Genomic DNA, 23,782 nt, shown 5'->3' with positions numbered 1-23,782 from the left:
ACACCGTCCTGATACCAGTGTGTACACTGATACACTGGGTGATTCCTGTACACTGTCCTGATACCAGTGTGTACACTGATACACCGTGTGATTCCTGTACACCGTCCTGATACCAGTGTGTACACTGATACACTGGGTGATTCCTGTACACTGTCCTGATACCAGTGTGTACACTGATACACTGGGTGATTCCTGTACACCGTCCTGATGCCAGTGTGTACACTGATACACTGGGTGATTCCTGTACACCGTCCTCATACCAGTGCGTACACTGATACACGGGGTGATTCCTGCACACCGTCCGGATAATAGTGTGTACACTGATACTCTGGGTGATTCCTGTACACCGTCCTGATAACAGTGAGTACACTGATACACTGGGTGATTCCTGTACACCGTCCTGATGCCAGTGTGTACACTGATACACTTGGTGATTCCTGTACACCGTCCTGATACCAGTGTGTACACTGATACACGGGGTGATTCCTGTACACCGTCCTGATACCAGTGTGTACACTGATACACTGGGCAATTCCTGTACACCGTCCTGATATCATTGTGTACACTGATACACGGGCCAATTCCTGTACACCGTCCTGATACCAGTGTGTACACTGATACACGGGGTGATTCCTGTACACCGTCCTGATACCAGTGTGTACACTGATACACTGGGCAATTCCTGTACACCGTCCTGATATCAGTGTGTACACTGATACACGGGCCAATTCCTGCACACCGTCCTGATACCAGTGTGTACACTGATACACGGGGTGATTCCTGTACACCGTCCTGATACCAGTGTGTACACTGATACACGGGGTGATTCCTGTACACCGTCCTGATACCAGTGTGTATACTGATACACTGGGTGATTCCTGTACACCTTCCTGATACCAGTGTGTACACTGATACACCGGGAGATTCCTGTACACCGTCCTGATACCACTGTGTGCACTGATACAATGGGTGATTCCTGTACACTGTCCTGATATCAGTGTGTACACTGATGCACAGGGTGATTCCTATACACCGTCCTGATACCAGTGTGCACTGATGCACCGGGTGATTCCTGTACACCGTCCTGATACCAGTGTGTACACTGATACACCGGGTGATTCCTGTACACCGTCCTGATATCAGTGTGTACACTGATACACCGGGTGATTCCTGTACACTGTCCTGATATCAGTGTGTACACTGATACACTGGGTGAGTCCTTTACACCGTCCTGATATCAGTGTGTACACTGATACACAGGGTTATTCCTGTACACCGTCCTGATACCAGTGTGTACACTGATACACCGGGTGATTCCTGTACACCGTCCTGATACCAGTGTGTACACTGATACACCGGGTGATTCCTGTACACTGACCTGACATCAGTGTGTATACTGATACACTGGGTGATTCCTGTACACCGTCCTGATATCGGTCTGTACACTGATACACTGGGTGATTCCTGTACACCGTCCTGATACCAGTGTGTACACTGATACACTGGGTGATTCCTGTACACCGTCCTGATATCAGTTTACACTGATACACTGGGTGATTCCTGTACACCGTCCTGATACCAGTGTACACTGATACACTGGGTGATTCCTGTACACCGTCCTGATACCAGTGTGTACACTGATACACTGGGTGATTCCTGTACACGGTCCTGATACCAGTGTGTACACTGATACACTGGGTGATTCCTGTACACTGTCCTGATATCAGTGTGTACACTGATACACTGGGTGATTCCTGTACACCGTCCTGATACCAGTGTGTACACTGATACACTGGGCGATTCCTGTACACCGTCCTGATACCAGTGTGTACACTGTTACACAGGGTGATTCCTGTACACTGTCCTGATATCATTGTGTACACTGATACATTGGGCGATTCCTGTACACCGTCCTGATACCAGTGTGTACACTGATACACCGGGTGATTCCTGTGCACCATCCTGATATCAGTGTGTACACTGATAAACTGGGCGATTCCTGTACACCGTCCTGATACCAGTGTGTACACTGATACACTTGGTGATTCCTGTACACCGTCCTGATACCAGTGTGTACACTGATACACCGGGTGATTCCTGTACACCGTCCTGATACCAGTGTGTACACTGATACACCGGGTGATTCCTGTACACCGTCCTGATACCAGTGTACACTGATACACTGGGTGATTCCTGTACACCGTCCTGATACCAGTGTGTACACTGATACACTGGGCAATTCCTGTACACCGTCCTGATATCATTGTGTACACTGATACACGGGCCAATTCCTGTACACCGTCCTGATACCAATGTGTACACTGATACACGGGGTGATTCCTGTACACCGTCCTGATACCAGTGTGTACACTGATACACTGGGTGATTCCTGTACACCTTCCTGATATCAGTGTACACTGATACACTGGGCAATTCCTGTACACCGTCCTGATACCAGTGTGTGCAGTGATACACTGGGTGATTCCTGTACACCGTCCTGATAACAGTGTACACTGGTACACTGGGTGATTCCTGTACACCGTCCTGATATCAGTGTACACTGATACACTGGGTGATTCCTGTACACCGTCCTGATACCAGTGTGTGCACTGATACACTGGGTGATTCCTGTACACTGTCCTGATACCAGTGTGTACACTGATACACCGGGTGATTCCTGTACACTGTCCTGATATCAGTGTACACTGATGCACAGGGTGATTCCTGTACACCGTCCTGATACCAGTGTACACTGATACACAGGGTGATTCCTGCACACCGTCCCGATATCAGTGTGCACTGATGCACAGGGTGATTCCTGTACACCGTCCTGATACCAGTGTGTACACTGATACACCGGGTGATTCCTGTCCACCGTCCTGATACCAGTGTGTACACTGATACACCGGGTGATTCCTGTACACCATCCTGATACCAGTGTACACTGATACACTGGGTGATTCCTGTACACCGTCCTGATACCAGTGTGTACACTGATACACTGGGCAATTCCTGTACACCGTCCTGATATCATTGTGTACACTGATACACGGGCCAATTCCTGTACACCGTCCTGATACCAGTGTGTACACTGATACACGGGGTGATTCCTGTACACCGTCCTGATACCAGTGTGTACACTGATACACGGGGTGATTCCTGTACACCGTCCTGATACCAGTGTGTACACTGATACACGGGGTGATTCCTGTACACCGTCCTGATACCAGTGTGTACACTGATACACTGGGCAATTCCTGTACACCGTCCTGATATCAGTGTGTACACTGATACACGGGCCAATTCCTGTACACCGTCCTGATACCAGTGTGTACACTGATACACGGGGTGATTCCTGTACACCGTCCTGATACCAGTGTGTATACTGATACACTGGGTGATTCCTGTACACCTTCCTGATACCAGTGTGTACACTGATACACCGGGAGATTCCTGTACACCGTCCTGATATCAGTGTGCACTGATACACTGGGTGATTCCTGTACACCTTCCTGATATCAGTGTACACTGATACACTGGGTGATTCCTGTACACCGTCCTGATACCAGTGTGTACACTGATACACTGGGTGATTCCTGTACACTGTCCTGATATCAGTGTGTACACTGATACACCGGGTGATTCCTGTACACTGTCCTGATATCAGTGTACACTGATGCACAGGGTGATTCCTGTACACAGTCCTGATACCAGTGTGCACTGATGCACTGGGTGATTCCTGTACACCGTCCTGATACCAGTGTACACTGATACTCTGGGTGATTCCTGTACACCGTCCTGATATCAGTGTACACTGATACACGGGGTGATTCCTGTACACCGTCCTGATACCAGTGTACACTGATACACAGGGTGATTCCTGTACACCGTCCTGATACCAGTGTGTACACTGATACACCGGGTGATTCCTGTACACCGTCCTGATACCAGTGTGTACACTGATACACCGTGTGATTCCTGTACACCGTCCTGATACCAGTGTGTACACTGATACACCGGGTGATTCCTGTACACCGTCCTGATATCAGTGTGTACACTGATACACCGGGTGATTCCTGTACACTGTCCTGATATCAGTGTGTACACTGATACACTGGGTGAGTCCTGTACACCGTCCTGATACCAGTGTGTACACTGATACACGGGGTGATTCCTGTACACCGTCCGGATACCAGTGTGTGCACTGATACACTGGGTGATTCCTGTACACCGTCCTGATAACAGTGAGTACACTGATACACTGGGTGATTCCTGTACACGGTCCTGATACCAGTGTGTACACTGATACACTGGGTGATTCCTGTACACTGTCCTGATATCAGTGTGTACACTGATACAGTGGGTGATTCCTGTACACCGTCCTGATACCAGTGTGTACACTGATACACCGGGTGATTCCTGTGCACCATCCTGATATCAGTGTGTACACTGATAAACTGGGCGATTCCTGTACACCGTCCTGATACCAGTGTGTACACTGATACACTTGGTGATTCCTGTACACCGTCCTGATACCAGTGTGTACACTGATACACCGGGTGATTCCTGTACACCGTCCTGATACCAGTGTGTACACTGATACACCGGGTGATTCCTGTACACGGTCCTGATACCAGTGTGTACACTGATACACAGGGTGATTCCTGTACACCGTCCTGATACCAGTGTACACTGATACACTGGGTGATTCCTGTACACCGTCCTGATACCAGTGTGTACACTGATACACTGGGCAATTCCTGTACACCGTCCTGATATCATTGTGTACACTGATACACGGGCCAATTCCTGTACACCGTCCTGATACCAATGTGTACACTGATACACGGGGTGATTCCTGTACACCGTCCTGATACCAGTGTGTACACTGATACACTGGGTGATTCCTGTACACCTTCCTGATATCAGTGTACACTGATACACTGGGCAATTCCTGTACACCGTCCTGATACCAGTGTGTGCAGTGACACACTGGGTGATTCCTGTACACCGTCCTGATAACAGTGTACACTGGTACACTGGGTGATTCCTGTACACCGTCCTGATATCAGTGTACACTGATACACTGGGTGATTCCTGTACACCGTCCTGATACCAGTGTGTGCACTGATACACTGGGTGATTCCTGTACACTGTCCTGATACCAGTGTGTACACTGATACACCGGGTGATTCCTGTACACTGTCCTGATATCAGTGTACACTGATGCACAGGGTGATTCCTGTACACCGTCCTGATACCAGTGTGCACTGATGCACAGGGTGATTCCTGTACACCGTCCTGATACCAGTGTACACTGATACACAGGGTGATTCCTGCACACCGTCCCGATATCAGTGTGCACTGATGCACAGGGTGATTCCTGTACACCGTCCTGATACCAGTGTGTACACTGATACACCGGGTGATTCCTGTCCACCGTCCTGAAACCAGTGTGTACACTGATACACCGGGTGATTCCTGTACACCATCCTGATACCAGTGTACACTGATACACTGGGTGATTCCTGTACACCGTCCTGATACCAGTGTGTACACTGATACACGGGCCAATTCCTGTACACCGTCCTGATACCAGTGTGTACACTGATACACGGGGTGATTCCTGTACACCGTCCTGATACCAGTGTGTACACTGATACACGGGGTGATTCCTGTACACCGTCCTGATACCAGTGTGTATACTGATACACTGGGTGATTCCTGTACACCTTCCTGATACCAGTGTGTACACTGATACACCGGGAGATTCCTGTACACCGTCCTGATATCAGTGTACACTGATACACTGGGTGATTCCTGTACACCATCCTGATACCAGTGTGTACACTGATACACTGGGTGATTCCTGTACACCTTCCTGATATCAGTGTACACTGATACACTGGGTGATTCCTGTACACCGTCCTGATACCAGTTTGTACACTGATACACTGGGTGATTCCTGTACACTGTCCTGATATCAGTGTGTACACTGATACACCGGGTGATTCCTGTACACTGTCCTGATATCAGTGTACACTGATGCACAGGGTGATTCCTGTACACAGTCCTGATACCAGTGTGCACTGATGCACAGGGTGATTCCTGTACACCGTCCTGATACCAGTGTACACTGATACACAGGGTGATTCCTGTACACCGTCCTGATACCAGTGTGTACACTGATACACCGGGTGATTCCTGTACACCGTCCTGATAACAGTGTGTACACTGATACACCGTGTGATTCCTGTACACCGTCCTGATACCAGTGTGTACACTGATACACCGGGTGATTCCTGTACACCGTCCTGATATCAGTGTGTACACTGATACACCGGGTGATTCCTGTACACTGTCCTGATATCAGTGTGTACACTGATACACTGGGTGAGTCCTGTACACCGTCCTGATACCAGTGTGTACACTGATACACCGGGTGATTCCTGTACACTGTCCTGATATCAGTGTGTACACTGATACACCGGGTGATTCCTGTACACCGTCCTGATATCGGTCTGTGCACTGATACACTGGGTGATTCCTGTACACCGTCCTGATCCCAGTGTGTACACTGATACACTGGGTGATTCCTGTACACCGTCCTGATATCAGTGTACACTGATACACTGGGTGATTCCTGTACACCGTCCTGATACCAGTGTACACTGATACACTGGGTGATTCCTGTACACCGTCCTGATACCAGTGTGTACACTGATACACTGGGTGATTCCTGTACACCGTCCTGATACCAGTGTACACTGATACACTGGGTGATTCCTGTACACCGTCCTGATATCAGTGTGTACACTGATACACTGGGTGATTCCTGTGCACTGTCCTGATCCCAGTGTACACTGATACACTGGGTGATTCCTGTACACGGTCCTGATACCAGTGTGTACACTGATACACTGGGTGATTCCTGTACACCGTCCTGATACCAGTGTGCACACTGATACACTGGGTGATTCCTGTACACTGTCCTGATATCAGTGTGTACACTGGTACACTGGGTGATTCCTGTACACCGTCCTGATACCAGTGTGTACACTGATACACTGGGCGATTCCTGTACACTGTCCTGATACCAGTGTGTACACTGATACACTGGGTGATTCCTGTACACCGTCCTGATACCAGTGTGTACACTGATACACTGGGTGATTCCTGTACACTGTCCTGATACCAGTGTGTACACTGATACACCGTGTGATTCCTGTACACCGTCCTGATACCAGTGTGTACACTGATACACTGGGTGATTCCTGTACACTGTCCTGATACCAGTGTGTACACTGATACACTGGGTGATTCCTGTACACCGTCCTGATGCCAGTGTGTACACTGATACACTGGGTGATTCCTGTACACCGTCCTCATACCAGTGTGTACACTGATACACGGGGTGATTCCTGTACACCGTCCGGATACCAGTGTATACACTGATACACTGGGTGATTCCTGTACACCGTCCTGATAACAGTGAGTACACTGATACACTGGGTGATTCCTGTACACCGTCCTGATGCCAGTGTGTACACTGATACACTTGGTGATTCCTGTACACCGTCCTGATACCAGTGTGTGCACTGATACACGGGGTGATTCCTGTACACCGTCCTGATACCAGTGTGTACACTGATACACTGGGCAATTCCTGTACACCATCCTGATATCATTGTGTACACTGATACACGGGCCAATTCCTGTACACCGTCCTGATACCAGTGTGTGCACTGATACACGGGGTGATTCCTGTACACCGTCCTGATACCAGTGTGTACACTGATACACGGGGTGATTCCTGTACACCGTCCTGATACCAGTGTGTACACTGATACACGGGGTGATTCCTGTACACCGTCCTGATACCAGTGTGTACACTGATACACTGGGCAATTCCTGTACACCGTCCTGATATCAGTGTGTACACTGATACACGGGCCAATTCCTCTACACCGTCCTGATACCAGTGTGTACACTGATACACGGGGTGATTCCTGTACACCGTCCTGATACCAGTGTGTATACTGATACACTGGGTGATTCCTGTACACCGTCCTGATACCAGTGTGTATACTGATACACTGGGTGATTCCTGTACACCTTCCTGATACCAGTGTGTACACTGCTACACCGGGAGATTCCTGTACACCGTCCTGATACCACTGTGTGCACTGATACACTGGGTGATTCCTGTACACTGTCCTGATATCAGTGTGTACACTGATGCACAGGGTGATTCCTGTACACTGTCCTGATACCAGTGTGTACACTGATACACTGGGTGATTCCTGTGCACTGTCCTGATATCAGTGTACACTGATGCACAGGGTGATTCCTGTACACCGTCCTGATACCAGTGTGCACTGATGCACAGGGTGATTCCTGTACACAGTCCTGATACCAGTGTGTACACTGATACACAGGGTGATTCCTGTACACCGTCCCGATATCAGTGTGCACTGATGCACAGGGCGATTTCTGTACACCGTCCTGATACCAGTGTGTACACTGATACACCGGGTGATTCCTGTACACCGTCCTGATACCAGTGTGTACACTGATACACCGTGTGATTCCTGTACACCGTCCTGATACCAGTGTGTACACTGATACACTGGGTGATTCCTGTACACCCTCCTGATACCAGTGTGTACACTGATACACCGGGTGATTCCTGTACACCGTCCTGATACCAGTGTGTACACTGATACACCGTGTGATTCCTGTACACTGTCCTGATACCAGTGTACACTGATACACTGGGTGATTCCTGTACACCGTCCTGATACCAGTGTGCACACTGATACACTGGGCAATTCCTGTACACCGTCCTGATATCATTGTGTACACTGATACACGGGCCAATTCCTGTACACCGTCCTGATACCAGTGTGTACACTGTTACACGGGTTGATTCCTGTACACCGTCCTGATACCAGTGTGTACACTGATACACGGGGTGATTCCTGTACACCGTCCTGATACCAGTGTGTACACTGATACACTGGGTGATTCCTGTACACCTTCCTGATATCAGTGTCCACTGATACACTGGGTGATTCCTGTACACCGTCCTGATATCAGTGTACACTGATACACTGGGTTATTCCTGTACACCGTCCTGATACCAGTGTGTGCACTGATACACTGGGTGATTCCTGTACACTTTCCTGATATCAGTGTGTACACTGATACACCGGGTGATTCCTGTACACTGTCCTGATATCAGTGTACACTGATGCACAGCGTGATTCCTGTACACCGTCCTGATACCAGTGTGCACTGATGCACAGCGTGATTCCTGTACACCGTCCCGATATCAGTGTGCACTGATGCACAGGGTGATTCCTGTACACCGTCCTGATACCAGTGTGTACACTGATACACCGGGTGATTCCTGTACACCGTCCTGATACCAGTGTGTACACTGATACACCGGGTGGTTCCTGTACACCGTCCTCATACCAGTGTGTACACTGATACACCGGGAGATTCCTGTACACCGTCCTGATATCAGTGTACACTGATACACTGGGTGAGTCCTGTACACCGTCCTGATACCAGTGTGTACACTGATACACCGGGTGATTCCTGCACACTGTCATGATATCAGTGTGTACACTGATACACCGGGTGATTCCTGTACACCGTCCTGATATCGGTCTGTGCACTGATACACTGGGTGATTCCTGTACACCGTCCTGATCCCAGTGTGTACACTGATACACTGGGTGATTCCTGTACACCGTCCTGATATCAGTGAACACTGATACACTGGGTGATTCCTGTACACCGTCCTGATACCAGTGTACACTGATACACTGGGTGATTCCTGGACACCGTCCTGATACCAGTGTGTACACTGATACACTGGGTGATTCCTGTACACCGTCCTGATACCAGTGTACACTGATACACTGGGTGATTCCTGTACACCGTCCTGATATCAGTGTGTACACTGATACACTGGGTGATTCCTGGACACCGTCCTGATACCAGTGTACACTGATACACTGGGTGATTCCTGTACACGGTCCTGATACCAGTGTGTACACTGATACACTGGGTGATTCCTGTACACTGTCCTGATATCAGTGTGTACACTGGTACACTGGGTGATTCCTGTACACCGTCCTGATACCAGTGTGTACACTGATACACTGGGCGATTCCTGTACACTGTCCTGATACCAGTGTGTACACTGATACACTGGGTGATTCCTGTACACCGTCCTGATACCAGTGTGTACACTGATACACTGGGTGATTCCTGTACACTGTCCTGATACCAGTGTGTACACTGATACACCGTGTGATTCCTGTACACCGTACTGATACCAGTGTGTACACTGATACACTGGGTGATTCCTGTACACTGTCCTGATACCAGTGTGTACACTGATACACTGGGTGATTCCTGTACACCGTCCTGATGCCAGTGTGTACACTGATACACTGGGTGATTCCTGTACACCGTCCTCATACCAGTGTGTACACTGATACACGGGGTGATTCCTGTACACCGTCCGGATACCAGTGTGTACACTGATACACTGGGTGATTCCTGTACAGCGTCCTGATAACAGTGAGTACACTGATACACTGGGTGATTCCTGTACACCGTCCTGATGCCAGTGTGTACACTGATACACTTGGTGATTCCTGTACACCGTCCTGATACCAGTGTGTACACTGATACACGGGGTGATTCCTGTACACCGTCCGGATACCAGTGTGTACACTGATACACTTGGTGATTCCTGTACACCGTCCTGATACCAGTGTGTACACTGATACACGGGGTGATTCCTGTACACCGTCCTGATAACAGTGAGTACACTGATACACCGTGTGGTTCCTGTACACCGTCCTGATACCAGTGTGTACACTGATACACTGGGTGATTCCTGTACACCGTCCTGATATCAGTGTACACTGATACACTGGGTGATTCCTGTACACCGTCCTGATACCAGTGTGTGCACTGATACACTGGGTGATTCCTGTACACTGTCCTGATATCAGTGTGTACACTGGTACACTGGGTGATTCCTGTACACTGTCCTGATATCAGTGTGTACACTGATACACCGGGTGATTCCTGTACACTGTCCTGATGCCAGTGTGTACACTGATGCACAGGGTGATTCCTGTACACCGTCCTGATACCAGTGTGTATACTGATACACTGGGTGATTCCTGTACACCTTCCTGATACCAGTGTGTGCACTGATACACTGGGTGCTTCCTGTACACCTTCCTGATATCAGTGTACACTGATACACTGGGTGATTCCTGTACACCGTCCTGATATCAGTGTGTACACTGATACACTGGGCAATTCCTGTACACCGTCCTGATATCAGTGTGTACACTGATACACGGGCCAATTCCTGTACACTGTCCTGATACCAGTGTGTACACTGATACACTGGGTGATTCCTGTACACTGTCCTGATATCAGTGTACACTGATACACTGGGTGATTCCTGTACACCGTCCTGATATCAGTGCACACTGATACACAGGGTGATTCCTGTACACCGTCCTGATACCAGTGTGTACACTGATACACCGGGTGATTCCTGTACACCGTCCTGATACCAGTGTGTACACTGATACACTGGGTGATTCCTGTACACCGTCCTGATACCAGTGTGTACACTGATACACTGTGTGATTCTTGTACACCGTCCTCATACCAGTGTGTACACTGATACACTTGGTGATTCCTCTACACCGTCCTGATACCAGTGTGTACACTGATACACCGGGTGATTCCTGTACACCGTCCTGATACCAGTGTGTACACTGATACACTGGGTGATTCCTGTACACCTTCCTGATACCAGTGTGTACACTGATACACTGGGTGATTCCTGTACACCGTCCTGATATCAGTGTATACTGATACACTGGGTGATTCCTGTACACCTTCCTGATACCAGTGTGTACACTGATACACTGGGTGATTCCTGTACACCTTCCTGATACCAGTGTGTACACTGATACACTGGGTGATTCCTGTACACGGTCCTGATACCAGTATGTACACTGATACACTGGGTGATTCCTGTACACCGTCCTGATACCAGTGTGTACACTGATACACTGGGTGATTCCTGTACTCCGTCCTGATACCAGTGTGTACACTGATACACTGGGTGATTCCTGTACACCGTCCTGATATCAGTGTGTACACTGATACACTGGGTGATTCCTGTACACCGTCCTGATACCAGTGTGTACACTGATACACTGGGTGATTCCTGTACACCGTCCTGATACCAGTGTGTGCACTGATACACTGGGTGATTCCTGCACACCGTCCTGATACCAGTGTGTACACTGATACACCGGGTGATTCCTGTACACCGTCCTGATACCAGTGTGTACACTGATACACTGGGTGATTCCTGTGCACCTTCCTGATATCAGTGTACACTGATACACTGGGTGATTCCTGTACACCGTCCTGATACCAGTGTGTACACTGATACACTGGGCAATTCCTGTACACCGTCCTGATATCATTGTGTACACTGATACACGGGCCAATTCCTGTACACCGTCCTGATACCAGTGTGTACACTGATACACGGGGTGATTCCTGTACACCGTCCTGATATCATTGTGTACACTGATACACGGGCCAATTCCTGTACACCGTCCTGATACCAGTGTGTACACTGATACACTGGGTGATTCCTGTACACCTTCCTGATATCAGTGTACACTGATACACTGGGCAATTCCTGTACACCATCCTGATACCAGTGTGTACACTGATACACTGGGTGATTCCTGTACACTGTCCTGATATCAGTGTGTACACTGATACACCGGGTGATTCCTGTACACTGTCCTGATATCAGTGTACACTGATGCACAGGGTGATTCCTGTACACCGTCCTGATACCAGTGTACACTGATACACAGGGTGATTCCTGTACACCGTCCCGATATCAGTGTGCACTGATGCACAGGGTGATTCCTGTACACCGTCCTGATACCAGTGTGTACACTGATACACCGGGTGATTCCTGTACACCGTCCTGATACCAGTGTGTACACTGATACACCGGGTGATTCCTGTACACCGTCCTGATACCAGTGTACACTGATACACTGCGTGATTCCTGTACACCGTCCTGATACCAGTGTGTACACTGATACACTGGGCAATTCCTGTACACCGTCCTGATATCATTGTGTACACTGATACACGGGCCAATTCCTGTACACCGTCCTGATACCAGTGTGTACACTGATACACGGGGTGATTCCAGTACACCGTCCTGATACCAGTGTGTACACTGATACACTGGGTGATTCCTGTACACCGTCCTGATATCAGTGTGTACACTGATACACTGGGTGATTCCTGTACACCGTCCTGATACCAGTGTACACTGATACACTGGGTGATTCCTGTACACGGTCCTGATACCAGTGTGTACACTGATACACTGGGTGATTCCTGTACACTGTCCTGATACCAGTGTGTACACTGATACACTGGGTGATTCCTGTACACCGTCCTGATGCCAGTGTGTACACTGATACACTGGGTGATTCCTGTACACCGTCCTCATACCAGTGTGTACACTGATACACTTGGTGATTCCTGTACACCGTCCTGATACCAGTGTGTACACTGATACACGGGGTGATTCCTGTACACCGTCCTCATACCAGTGTGTACACTGATACACTTGGTGATTCCTGTACACCGTCCTGATACCAGTGTGTACACTGATACACGGGGTGATTCCTGTACACCGTCCTGATACCAGTGTGTACACGGATACACTGGGTGATTCCTGTACACCGTCCTGATAACAGTGAGTACACTGATACACCGGGTGGTTCCTGTACACCGTCCTGATACCAGTGTGTACACTGATACACTGGGTGATTCCTGTACACCGTCCTGATATCAGTGTACACTGATACACTGGGTGATTCCTGTACACCGTCCTGATACCAGTGTGTGCACTGATACACTGGGTGATTCCTGTACACTGTCCTGATATCAGTGTGTACACTGATACACTGGGTGATTCCTATACACTGTCCTGATATCAGTGTACACTGATACACCGGGTGATTCCTATACACTGTCCTGATATCAGTGTACACTGATGCACAGGGTGATTCCTGTACACCGTCCTGATACCAGTGTGCACTGATGCACAGGGTGATTCCTGTACACCGTCCTGATACCAGTGTGTACACTGATACACCGGGTGATTCCTGTACACCGTCCTGATACCAGTGTGTACACTGATACACTGGGAGATTCCTGTACACCGTCCTGATACCAGTGTGTACACTGATACACTGGGTGATTCCTGTACACCGTCCTGATACCAGTGTGTACACTGATACACTGGGAGATTCTTGTACACCGTCCTGATACCAGTGTGTACACTGATACACCGGGTGATTCTTGTACACCGTCCTGATACCAGTCTGTACACTGATACACTGGGAGATTCTTGTACACCGTCCTGATACCACTGTGTACACTGATACACTGGGTGATTCCTGTACACCGTCCTGATACCAGTGTGTACACTGATACACTGGGTGATTCCTGTACACCGTCCTGATATCAGTGTGTACACTGATACAAGGGCCAATTCCTGTACACTCTCCTGATACCAGTGTGTACACTGATACACTGGGTGATTCCTGTACACCGTCCTGATACCAGTGTGTACACTGATACACTGGGTGATTCCTGTACACCGTCCTGATACCAGTGTGTACACTGATACACCGGGTGATTCCTGTACACCGTCGTGATACCAGTGTGTACACTGATACACCGGGTGATTCCTGTACACCGTCCTGATACCAGTGTGTACACTGATACACTGGGTGATTCCTGTACACCTTCCTGATACCAGTGTGTACACTGATACACTGGGTGATTCCTGTACACCGTCCTGATATCAGTGTATACTGATACACTGGGTGATTCCTGTACACCGTCCTGATACCAGTGTGTACACTGATACACTGGGTGATTCCTGTACACCTTCCTGATACCAGTGTGTACACTGATACACTGGGTGATTCCTGTACACGGTCCTGATACCAGTGTGTACACTGATACATTGGGTGATTCCTGTACACCGTCCTGATACCAGTGTGTACACTGATACACTGGGTGATTCCTGTACACCGTCCTGATATCAGTGTGTACACTGATACACTGGGTGAATCCTGTACACCGTCCTGATACCAGTGTGTACACTGATACACTGGGTGATTCCTGTACACCGTCCTGATACCAGTGTGTACACTGATACACTGGGTGATTCCTGTACACCGTCCTGATACCAGTGTGTACACTGATACACCGGGTGATTCCTGTACACCGTCCTGATACCAGTGTGTACACTGATACACTGGGTGATTCCTGTGCACCTTCCTGATATCAGTGTACACTGATACACTGGGTGATTCCTGTACACCGTCCTGATACCAGTGTGTACACTGATACACTGGGCAATTCCTGTACACCGTCCTGATATCATTGTGTACTCTGATACACGGGGTGATTCCTGTACACCGTCCTGATACCAGTGTGTACACTGATACACTGGGTGATTCCTGTACACCTTCCTGATATCAGTGTACACTGATACACTGGGCAATTCCTGTACACCGTCCTGATACCAGTGTGTACACTGATACACTGGGTGATTCCTGTACACTGTCCTGATATCAGTGTGTACACTGATACACCGGGTGATTCCTGTACACTGTCCTGATATCAGTGTACACTGATGCACAGGGTGATTCCTGTACACCGTCCTGATACCAGTGTACACTGATACACAGGGTGATTCCTGTACACCGTCCCGATATCAGTGTGCACTGATGCACAGGGTGATTCCTGTACACCGTCCTGATACCAGTGTGTGCACTGATACACCGGGTGATTCCTGTACACCGTCCTGATACCAGTGTGTACACTGATACACCGGGTGATTCCTGTGCACCGTCCTGATACCAGTGTACACTGATACACTGGGTGATTCCTGTACACTGTCCTGATACCAGTGTGTACACTGATACACTGGGTGATTCATGTACACCGTCCTGATACCAGTGTGTACACTGATACACTGGGCAATTCCTGTACACCGTCCTGATATCATTGTGTACACTGATACACGGGCCAATTCCTGTACACCGTCCTGATACCAGTGTGTACACTGATACACGGGGTGATTCCTGTACACCGTCCTGATACCAGTGTGTACACTGATACACTGGGTGATTCCTGTACACCTTCCTGATATCAGTGTACACTGATACACTGGGCAATTCCTGTACACCGTCCTGATACCAGTGTGTACACTGATACACGGGGTGATTCCTGTACACTGTCCTGATACAAGTGTGTACACTGATACACTGGGTGATTCCTGTCCACCGTCCTGATACCATTGTGTACACTGATACACTGTGTAATTCCTGTACACCTTCCTGATAACAGTGTACACTGATACACTGGGTGATTCCTGTACACCGTCCTGATATCATTGTACACTGATACAATGGGTGATTCCTGTACACTGTCCTGATACCAGTGTGTACACTGATACACTGGGTGATTCCTGTACGCCGTCCTGATATCAGTGTGTACACTGATACACTGGGCGATTTCTGTACACCGTCCTGATACCAGTGTGTACACTGATACACCGGGTGATTCCTGTACACCATCCTGATACCAATGTGTACACTGATACACTGGGCGATTTCTGTACACCGTCCTGATACCAGTGTGTACACTGATACACTGGGTGATTCCTGTACACCGTCCTGATACCAGTGTGTACACTGATACACTGGGTGATTCCTGTACACCGTCCTGATATCAGTGTACACTGATACACCGGGTGATTCCTGTACACCGTCCTGATACCAGTGTGTACACTGATACACTGGGTGATTCCTGTACACCGTCCTGATACCAGTGTGTACACTGATACACTGGGTGATTCCTGTACACTGTCCTGATATCAGTGTGTACACTGATACACTGGGTGATTCCTGTACACTGTCCTGATACCAGTGTGTACACTGATACACTTGGTGATTCCTGTACACGGTCCTGATACCAGTGTGTACACTGATACACTGGGTGATTCCTGTACACTGTCCTGATATCAGTGTGTACACTGATACACTGGGTGATTCCTGTACACCGTCCTGATATCAGTGTGTACACTGATACACTGGGTGATTCCTGTACACTGTCCTGATACCAGTGTGTACACTGATACACTGGGTGATTCCTGTACACTGTCCTGATATCAGTGTGTACACTGATACACTGGGCGATTCCTGTACACTGTCCTGATACCAGTGTGTACACTGATACACTGGATGATTCCTGTACACCGTCCTGATACCAGTGTGTACACTGATACACTGGGTGATTCCTGTACACTGTCCTGATACCAGTGTGTACACTGATACACCGGGTGATTCCTGTACACTGTCCTGATATCAGTGTGTACACTGATACACCGGGCAATTCCTGTACACCGTCCTGATACCAGTGTGTACACTGATACACTGGGTGATTCCTGTACACCGTCCTGATACCAGTGTGTACACTGATACACTGGGTGATTCCTGTACACCGTCCTGATATCAGTGTGTACACTGATACATGGCGTGATTCCTGTACACTGTCCTGATATCAGTGTACACTGATACACTGGGTGATTCTTGTGCACCGTCCTGATACCAGTGTGTACACTGATACACCGGGTGATTCCTGAACACCGTCCTGATACCAGTGTGCACACTGATACACTGGGTGATTCCTGTACACCGTCCTGATACCAGTGTGTACACTGATACACTGGGTGATTCCTGTACACCGTCCTGATATCAGTGTGTACACTGATACATGGCGTGATTCCTGTACACTGTCCTGATATCAGTGTACACTGATACACTGGGTGATTCTTGTGCACCGTCCTGATACCAGTGTGTACACTGATACACCGGGTGATTCCTGAACACCGTCCTGATACCAGTGTGCACACTGATACACCGGGTGATTCCTGTACACCGTCCTGATACCAGTGTGTACACTGATACACCGGGTGATTCCTGAACACCGTCCTGATACCAGTGTGTACACTGATACACTGGGTGATTCCTGTACACCGTCCTGATACCAGTGTGTACACTGTTACACAGGGTGATTCCTGTACACCGTCCTGATACCAGTGTGTCCACTGATACACTGGGAGATTCCTGTGCACCGTCCTGATACCAGTGTGTACACTGAAACACCGGGTGATTCCTGTACACCGTCCTGATATCAGTGTGTGCACTGATACACCGGGTGATTCCTGTACACCGTCCTGATACCAGTGTGTGCACTGATACACCAGGTGATTCCTGTACACCGTCCTGATACCAGTGTGTACACTGATACACTGGGTGATTCTTGTGCACCATCCTGATACCAGTGTGTACACTGATACACCGGGTGATTCCTGTACACCGTCCTGATACCAGTGTGTACACTGATACACTGGGTGATTCCTGTACACCGTCCTGATACCAGTGTGTACACTGATACACGGGGTGATTCCTGTACACCGTCCTGATACCAGTGTGTACACTGATACACTGGGTGATTCCTGTACACCGTCCTGATACCAGTGTGTACACTGATACACTGGGTGATTCCTGTACACCGTCCTGATACCAGTGTGTACACTGATACACGGGGTGATTCCTGTACACGGTCCTGATACCAGTGTGTACACTGATACACTGGGTGATTCCTGTACACCGTCCTGATACCAGTGTGTACACTGATACACTGGGTGATTCCTGTACACCGTCCTGATACCAGTGTGTACACTGATACACTGGGTGATTCCTGTACACCGTCCTGATACCAGTGTACACTGATACACCGGGTGATTCCTGTACACCGTCCTGATACCAGTGTGTACACTGATACACTGGGTGATTCCTGTACACCGTCCTGATACCAATGTGTACACTGATACACTGGGTGATTCCTGTACACCGTCCTGAATACAGTGTGTACACTGATACACTGGGTGATTCCTGTACACCGTCCTGATACCAGTGTGTACACTGATACACTGGGTGATTCCTGTACACCGTCCTGATACCAATGTGTACACTGATACACTGGGTGATTCCTGTACACCGTCCTGAATACAGTGTGTACACTGATACACCGGGTGATTCCTGTACACCGTCCTGATACCAGTGTGTGCACTGATACACTGGGTGATTCTTGTACACCGTCCTGATACCAGTGTGTACACTGATACACTGGGTGATTCCTGTACACCGTCCTGATGCCATTGTGTGGACTGATACACTGGGTGATTCTTGTACACCGTCCTGATACCAGTGTGTACACTGATACACTGGGTGATTCCTGTACACCGTCCTGATACCAGTGTGTACACTGATACACCAGGTGATTCCTGTACACCGTCCTGATACCACTGTGTACACTGATACACTGGGTGATTCCTGTACACCGTCCTGATACCAGTGTGTACACTGATACACCGGGTGATTCCTGTACACCGTCCTGATACCAGTGTGTACACTGATACACCGGGTGATTCCTGTACACCGTCCTGATACCAGTGTGTACACTGATACACCAGGTGATTCCTGTACACCGTCCTGATACCACTGTGTACACTGATACATGGGGTGATTCCTGTACACAGGATGCACTGCAGCAACTCGCCAAGGCTTCTTCGACAGCACCTCCCAAACCCGCGACCTCTACCACCTAGAAGGACAAGGGCAGCAGGCACATGGGAACAACACCACCTGCACGTTCCCCTCCGAGTCACACACCATCCCGACTTGGAAATATATCGGCCGTTCCTTCATCGTCGCTGGGTCAAAATCCTGGTACTCCCTTCCTAACAGCACTGTGGGAGAATCTTCACCACACGGACTGCAGCGGTTCAAGAAGGCGGCTCACCACCACCTTCTCAAGGGCAATTAGGGATGGGCAATAAATGCCGGCCTCGCCAGCGATGCCCACATCTCGAGAATGAATCTTTTATAAAGATGGCCCATCTCTGAATTTTAATGGCTGACGGATTTTTCTGTTCTGTTGTTTAGAGATCGACTCAGTGCGACCGAGTGTCTCAGTCACCCCTGGATTCAGGTCAGTAACTATCAGACCTGAGTAACCACCTGCACACTGCAGCCAAGACGAGGCACAGTGGGTACTGGGCCAATAACCCAGGAGTTGGGAGTTCAAATCCCGCAGTGAGAGATGTGTGAAACCGGGTTGGCACCAGAGGGGAAAGTAATGACCCTGGAAGGTTCCGGATTGTTCTAAAAACCCAACTGATTCACTCATTTCCTTCGGGGAAGGGAACCTCTCTGGTCTGGGCCTAAACATGACTGCAGTCCCACACTACATGATTAACTCGAGTGCCCTCAGGGTAGCCAGAGATGGCGAATAAATGCGGCCTTGCCAACGATGCCCCCAAACCAAATTTTTCAAAATGGCCGGCTTCACAAACATCACCTGACCTTTAACCTTGCGCCTCAGGTTCACTGGCCGCTCCTTTCCTGGGGTCCGTGTGAATTCCTGCACGGCCTCTAATCTGATCCGGGATATCTCAACAACCCGGGATATCGTCCCTCTGCCCCTCACCTTCCTTCTGCTCCCAAAGGAAGGCCATGAGCCTCGTCGCCTCCATCTGAACCGGGCCTTGGAGGTGAAAGGTCAGCGGGTAACCACCCAGCCCTCCAGGGAGGATGAGGAGACAGATGACTGGCAACCGAGGAGACGGTGAAATCTTTTTCCTTCCTCTGGGAAGGTTTCATGACATTTATATAAACTTTCCTCCTCCCTCCCTCAGGGCCCCTCGCCCACGTTTACCATTGCTGTGCCCCACTGGGCCCTAAGGGGGCACGTATTTTGGAGTGACTCAGTGTTCCCCCCAACTTGGCCCTTTGCCTCATTGGAACATAGGAAGAGGAGGAGGCCATTCAGCCCCTCAAGCCTGTCCCGCTGTTCAATCAGATCATGGCTGATCTCTATCTTAACTCTATCTTGGTTCTGTCACCCATAATACCCAGAAAAATCGATCAATCTCAGTTTTGAAATTTCCAATTGACCCCCGGCCTCAACAGCTTTTTGGGGGAGAGAGTTCCAGATTCCCACTCCCCTTTGTGTGAGGAAGTGCTTCCTGACATCACCCCTGAACGGCCTGGCTCTAATTTTAAGGTTCTGCCCCCTTGTTCTGGACTCCCCCCACCAGAGGAAATAGTTTCTCTCTATCGACCCTATCAAATCCTTTAATTGTCTCAAACACCTCGATCAGATCACCCCTGCGCTAACTCCTATACCAAGATGGCGTCTGGCGCACGTCACGCAGGAAACCTGCGTGCACCTCCAAGACGCCATCTTGGATGTCGGAGAGGCCGTCTAGCGTCGAAACAACGGGCCTAATATAGCGTCCCATTAGCCATATCCTGCCAATTGGAGAACATGCCGATTATCCCGACTCTCTGTCTCCTACCTCCCAACCAATCCCCTTCCCGTGTCAATAGGTCACCTCCAATTCCATGTGCTCTCATTTTTATTAACAGTCTCTCATGTGGAACTTTAGCGAATGCCTTCTGGAAGTCTATATGAATAACATCCATAGACACTCCCTTATCTACCACGTTAGTGACTTACCCTTTGTAAATCGATGCCGTCTCTCTCTGATCAGCTCATATTTGTCCAAATGCTCAGTCACTCTGTCCCTAATAATAGCTACCCCACAACTGACGTTAGACTAATAGGCCTATCATTTCCCAGTTTATCTCTCCCTCCCTTCTTCAATAGTGGAGTGACATTGGCAGTTTTCCAATCCAAGGGGACAATTCCTGAATCGAGAGAGTTTTGGAAGATCAGGGCTGAAGCATCTACAATTTCATCACCTTTTAATACCCGGGGGATGGGAACCATCAGTTCCTGGAGATTTGTATATCTTCAGTCTCGTTATTTTCTCCATTACCATCTATTAACTGATATTAAATCTAGTTAGTTCCTCCCCTTGATTTATTAGTTTTCCTGGTATCTCTGGTATTTTATCCTCATCCTCTCCTGTGACGATCGATACAAAGTATTTAGTAAGTTTGCCATTTCCTGATTTTTAATTACAATATCACCTGCATCTTGTCTTTAAAGGGCCCACGTTCCTCTTATCCATCCTCTCTCTTCATACATATGCTGCTTAAGGACCTGCCAGTGTGCTGGGGGTCCCTCATAACCATGGGGGTCCGGAGTGTGATCACCCCAAGGGTCCGGGGGTCCGAGGGCCAGGGGGTCCGGGAGTCCGAGGGCTCGGGGGTCCGAGGGTCTGGGGGACCGGGGATCTGGGGGTGGTCAGAGGTCCTGGGCTCCGGGGGGTCTGAGCGTTCGATGGCCAGAGGATCTGGAGGTCCAGAGGTCTAAGAGTCTGGGAGTCAGGGGGTCCGGGGGCCGGGGGGGTCTGGTGGAGGCTCCAGTGGTCTCAGGGTCGGGGGCCCGGGGGGTCCGAGGGGGATCCGGGGCTGCGGGGGGTCCGAGGTGTGACATGACCTGATGACCCGGGTCTGAGACTCAGGAAGGTTAAACCGAACGCACTCTTCCCTATGGTTTTAGCCCAAGAATAATCGTCAGCTGATCGTGAGGAGCATCTCCATCATCAACATGGAGACCTTCAAAATCTTCAACGCTCGCAGGAGGTGGAAGGTGAGAGACGGCAACGGGAGAGGGGGGGGAGAGGAGAGGACACTGGGGGGGGGAGGAGACTGGGGGGGGTGGAGACTGAAGGGGAGAGGAGACTGGGGGGGGGAGAGGAGACTGGGGAGAGGAGACTGGGGGGGAGAGGAGACTGGGGGGGGAGAGGAGACTGGGGGGAGGAGACTGGGGGGGGAGAGGATACTGGGGGGGAGAGGAGACTGGGGAGAGGAGACTGGGGGGGAGAGGAGACTGGGGGGGGGGAGAAGAGTCTGGGGGGGTGGAGACTGGGGGGGAGAGGAGACTGGGGAGAGGAGACTGGAGGGGGAGAGGAGACTGGGGGGGGAGAGGAGACTGGGGGGGAGAGGAGACTGGGGGGGGTGGAGACTGGGGGGAGAGGAGACTGGGGGGGAGAGGAGACTGGGGGGGGAGAGGAGACTCAGGGGAGGGGAGAAGAGTCTGGGGGGGGTGGAGACTGAGGGGGAGAGGAGACTGGGGGGGAGAGGAGACTGGGTGGGGAGAGGATACTGGGGGGGAGAGGAGACTGGGGGGGAGAGGAGACTGGGGGGGAGAGGAGACTGGGGGGGAGAGGGAGACTGGGGAGAGGAGACTGGGAGAGGAGACTGGGGGGGGGAGACTGGGGGGGGGAGAGGAGACTGGGGGGGGAGAGGAGACTGGGGGGGAGAGGAGACTGGGGGGGGAGAGGGAGACTGGGGGGAGGAGACTGGGGGGGGAGAGGAGACTGGGGGGGAGAGGATACTGGGGGGAGGAGACTGGGGGAGGATACTGGGGGGGGAGAGGAGACTGGGGGGAGGAGACTGGGGGGGAGAGGATACTGGGGGGGGGAGAGGAGACTGGGGAGAGGAGACTGGAGAGAGGAGACTGGAGAGAGGAGACTGGGGGGGAAGAGGAGGCTGGGGGGGGAGAGGAGACTGAGGGGGAGAGGAGACTGGAGAGAGGAGACTGGGGGGGAAGAGGAGGC

At 50.0% G+C, this 23,782-nt stretch overlaps 1 protein-coding gene across 1 annotated transcript in view; it reads left to right on the top strand.

Moving 5' to 3' along the window:
• LOC137309045 (death-associated protein kinase 2-like) overlaps positions 1-22,812 on the top strand; it is a gene marked incomplete at its 3' end in the record, with an annotated part of 512,905 nt that extends 490,093 nt beyond the window's left edge. Inside the window, exons 9-10 of the mRNA XM_067977381.1 lie at positions 20,196-20,241; positions 22,723-22,812. Of these exons, the coding sequence (XP_067833482.1) occupies positions 20,196-20,241; positions 22,723-22,812 (136 nt within the window). The remainder of the gene's footprint in view (positions 1-20,195; positions 20,242-22,722) is intronic.
• Positions 22,813-23,782: the final 970 nt, after the last annotated feature.

The sequence above is a fragment of the Heptranchias perlo genome, unplaced genomic scaffold (assembly GCF_035084215.1).
Source record: "Heptranchias perlo isolate sHepPer1 unplaced genomic scaffold, sHepPer1.hap1 HAP1_SCAFFOLD_146, whole genome shotgun sequence".
In the NCBI taxonomy this organism is placed as follows: domain Eukaryota; kingdom Metazoa; phylum Chordata; class Chondrichthyes; order Hexanchiformes; family Hexanchidae; genus Heptranchias; species Heptranchias perlo.
This window is presented reverse-complemented; position numbering and strand designations above follow the sequence as displayed.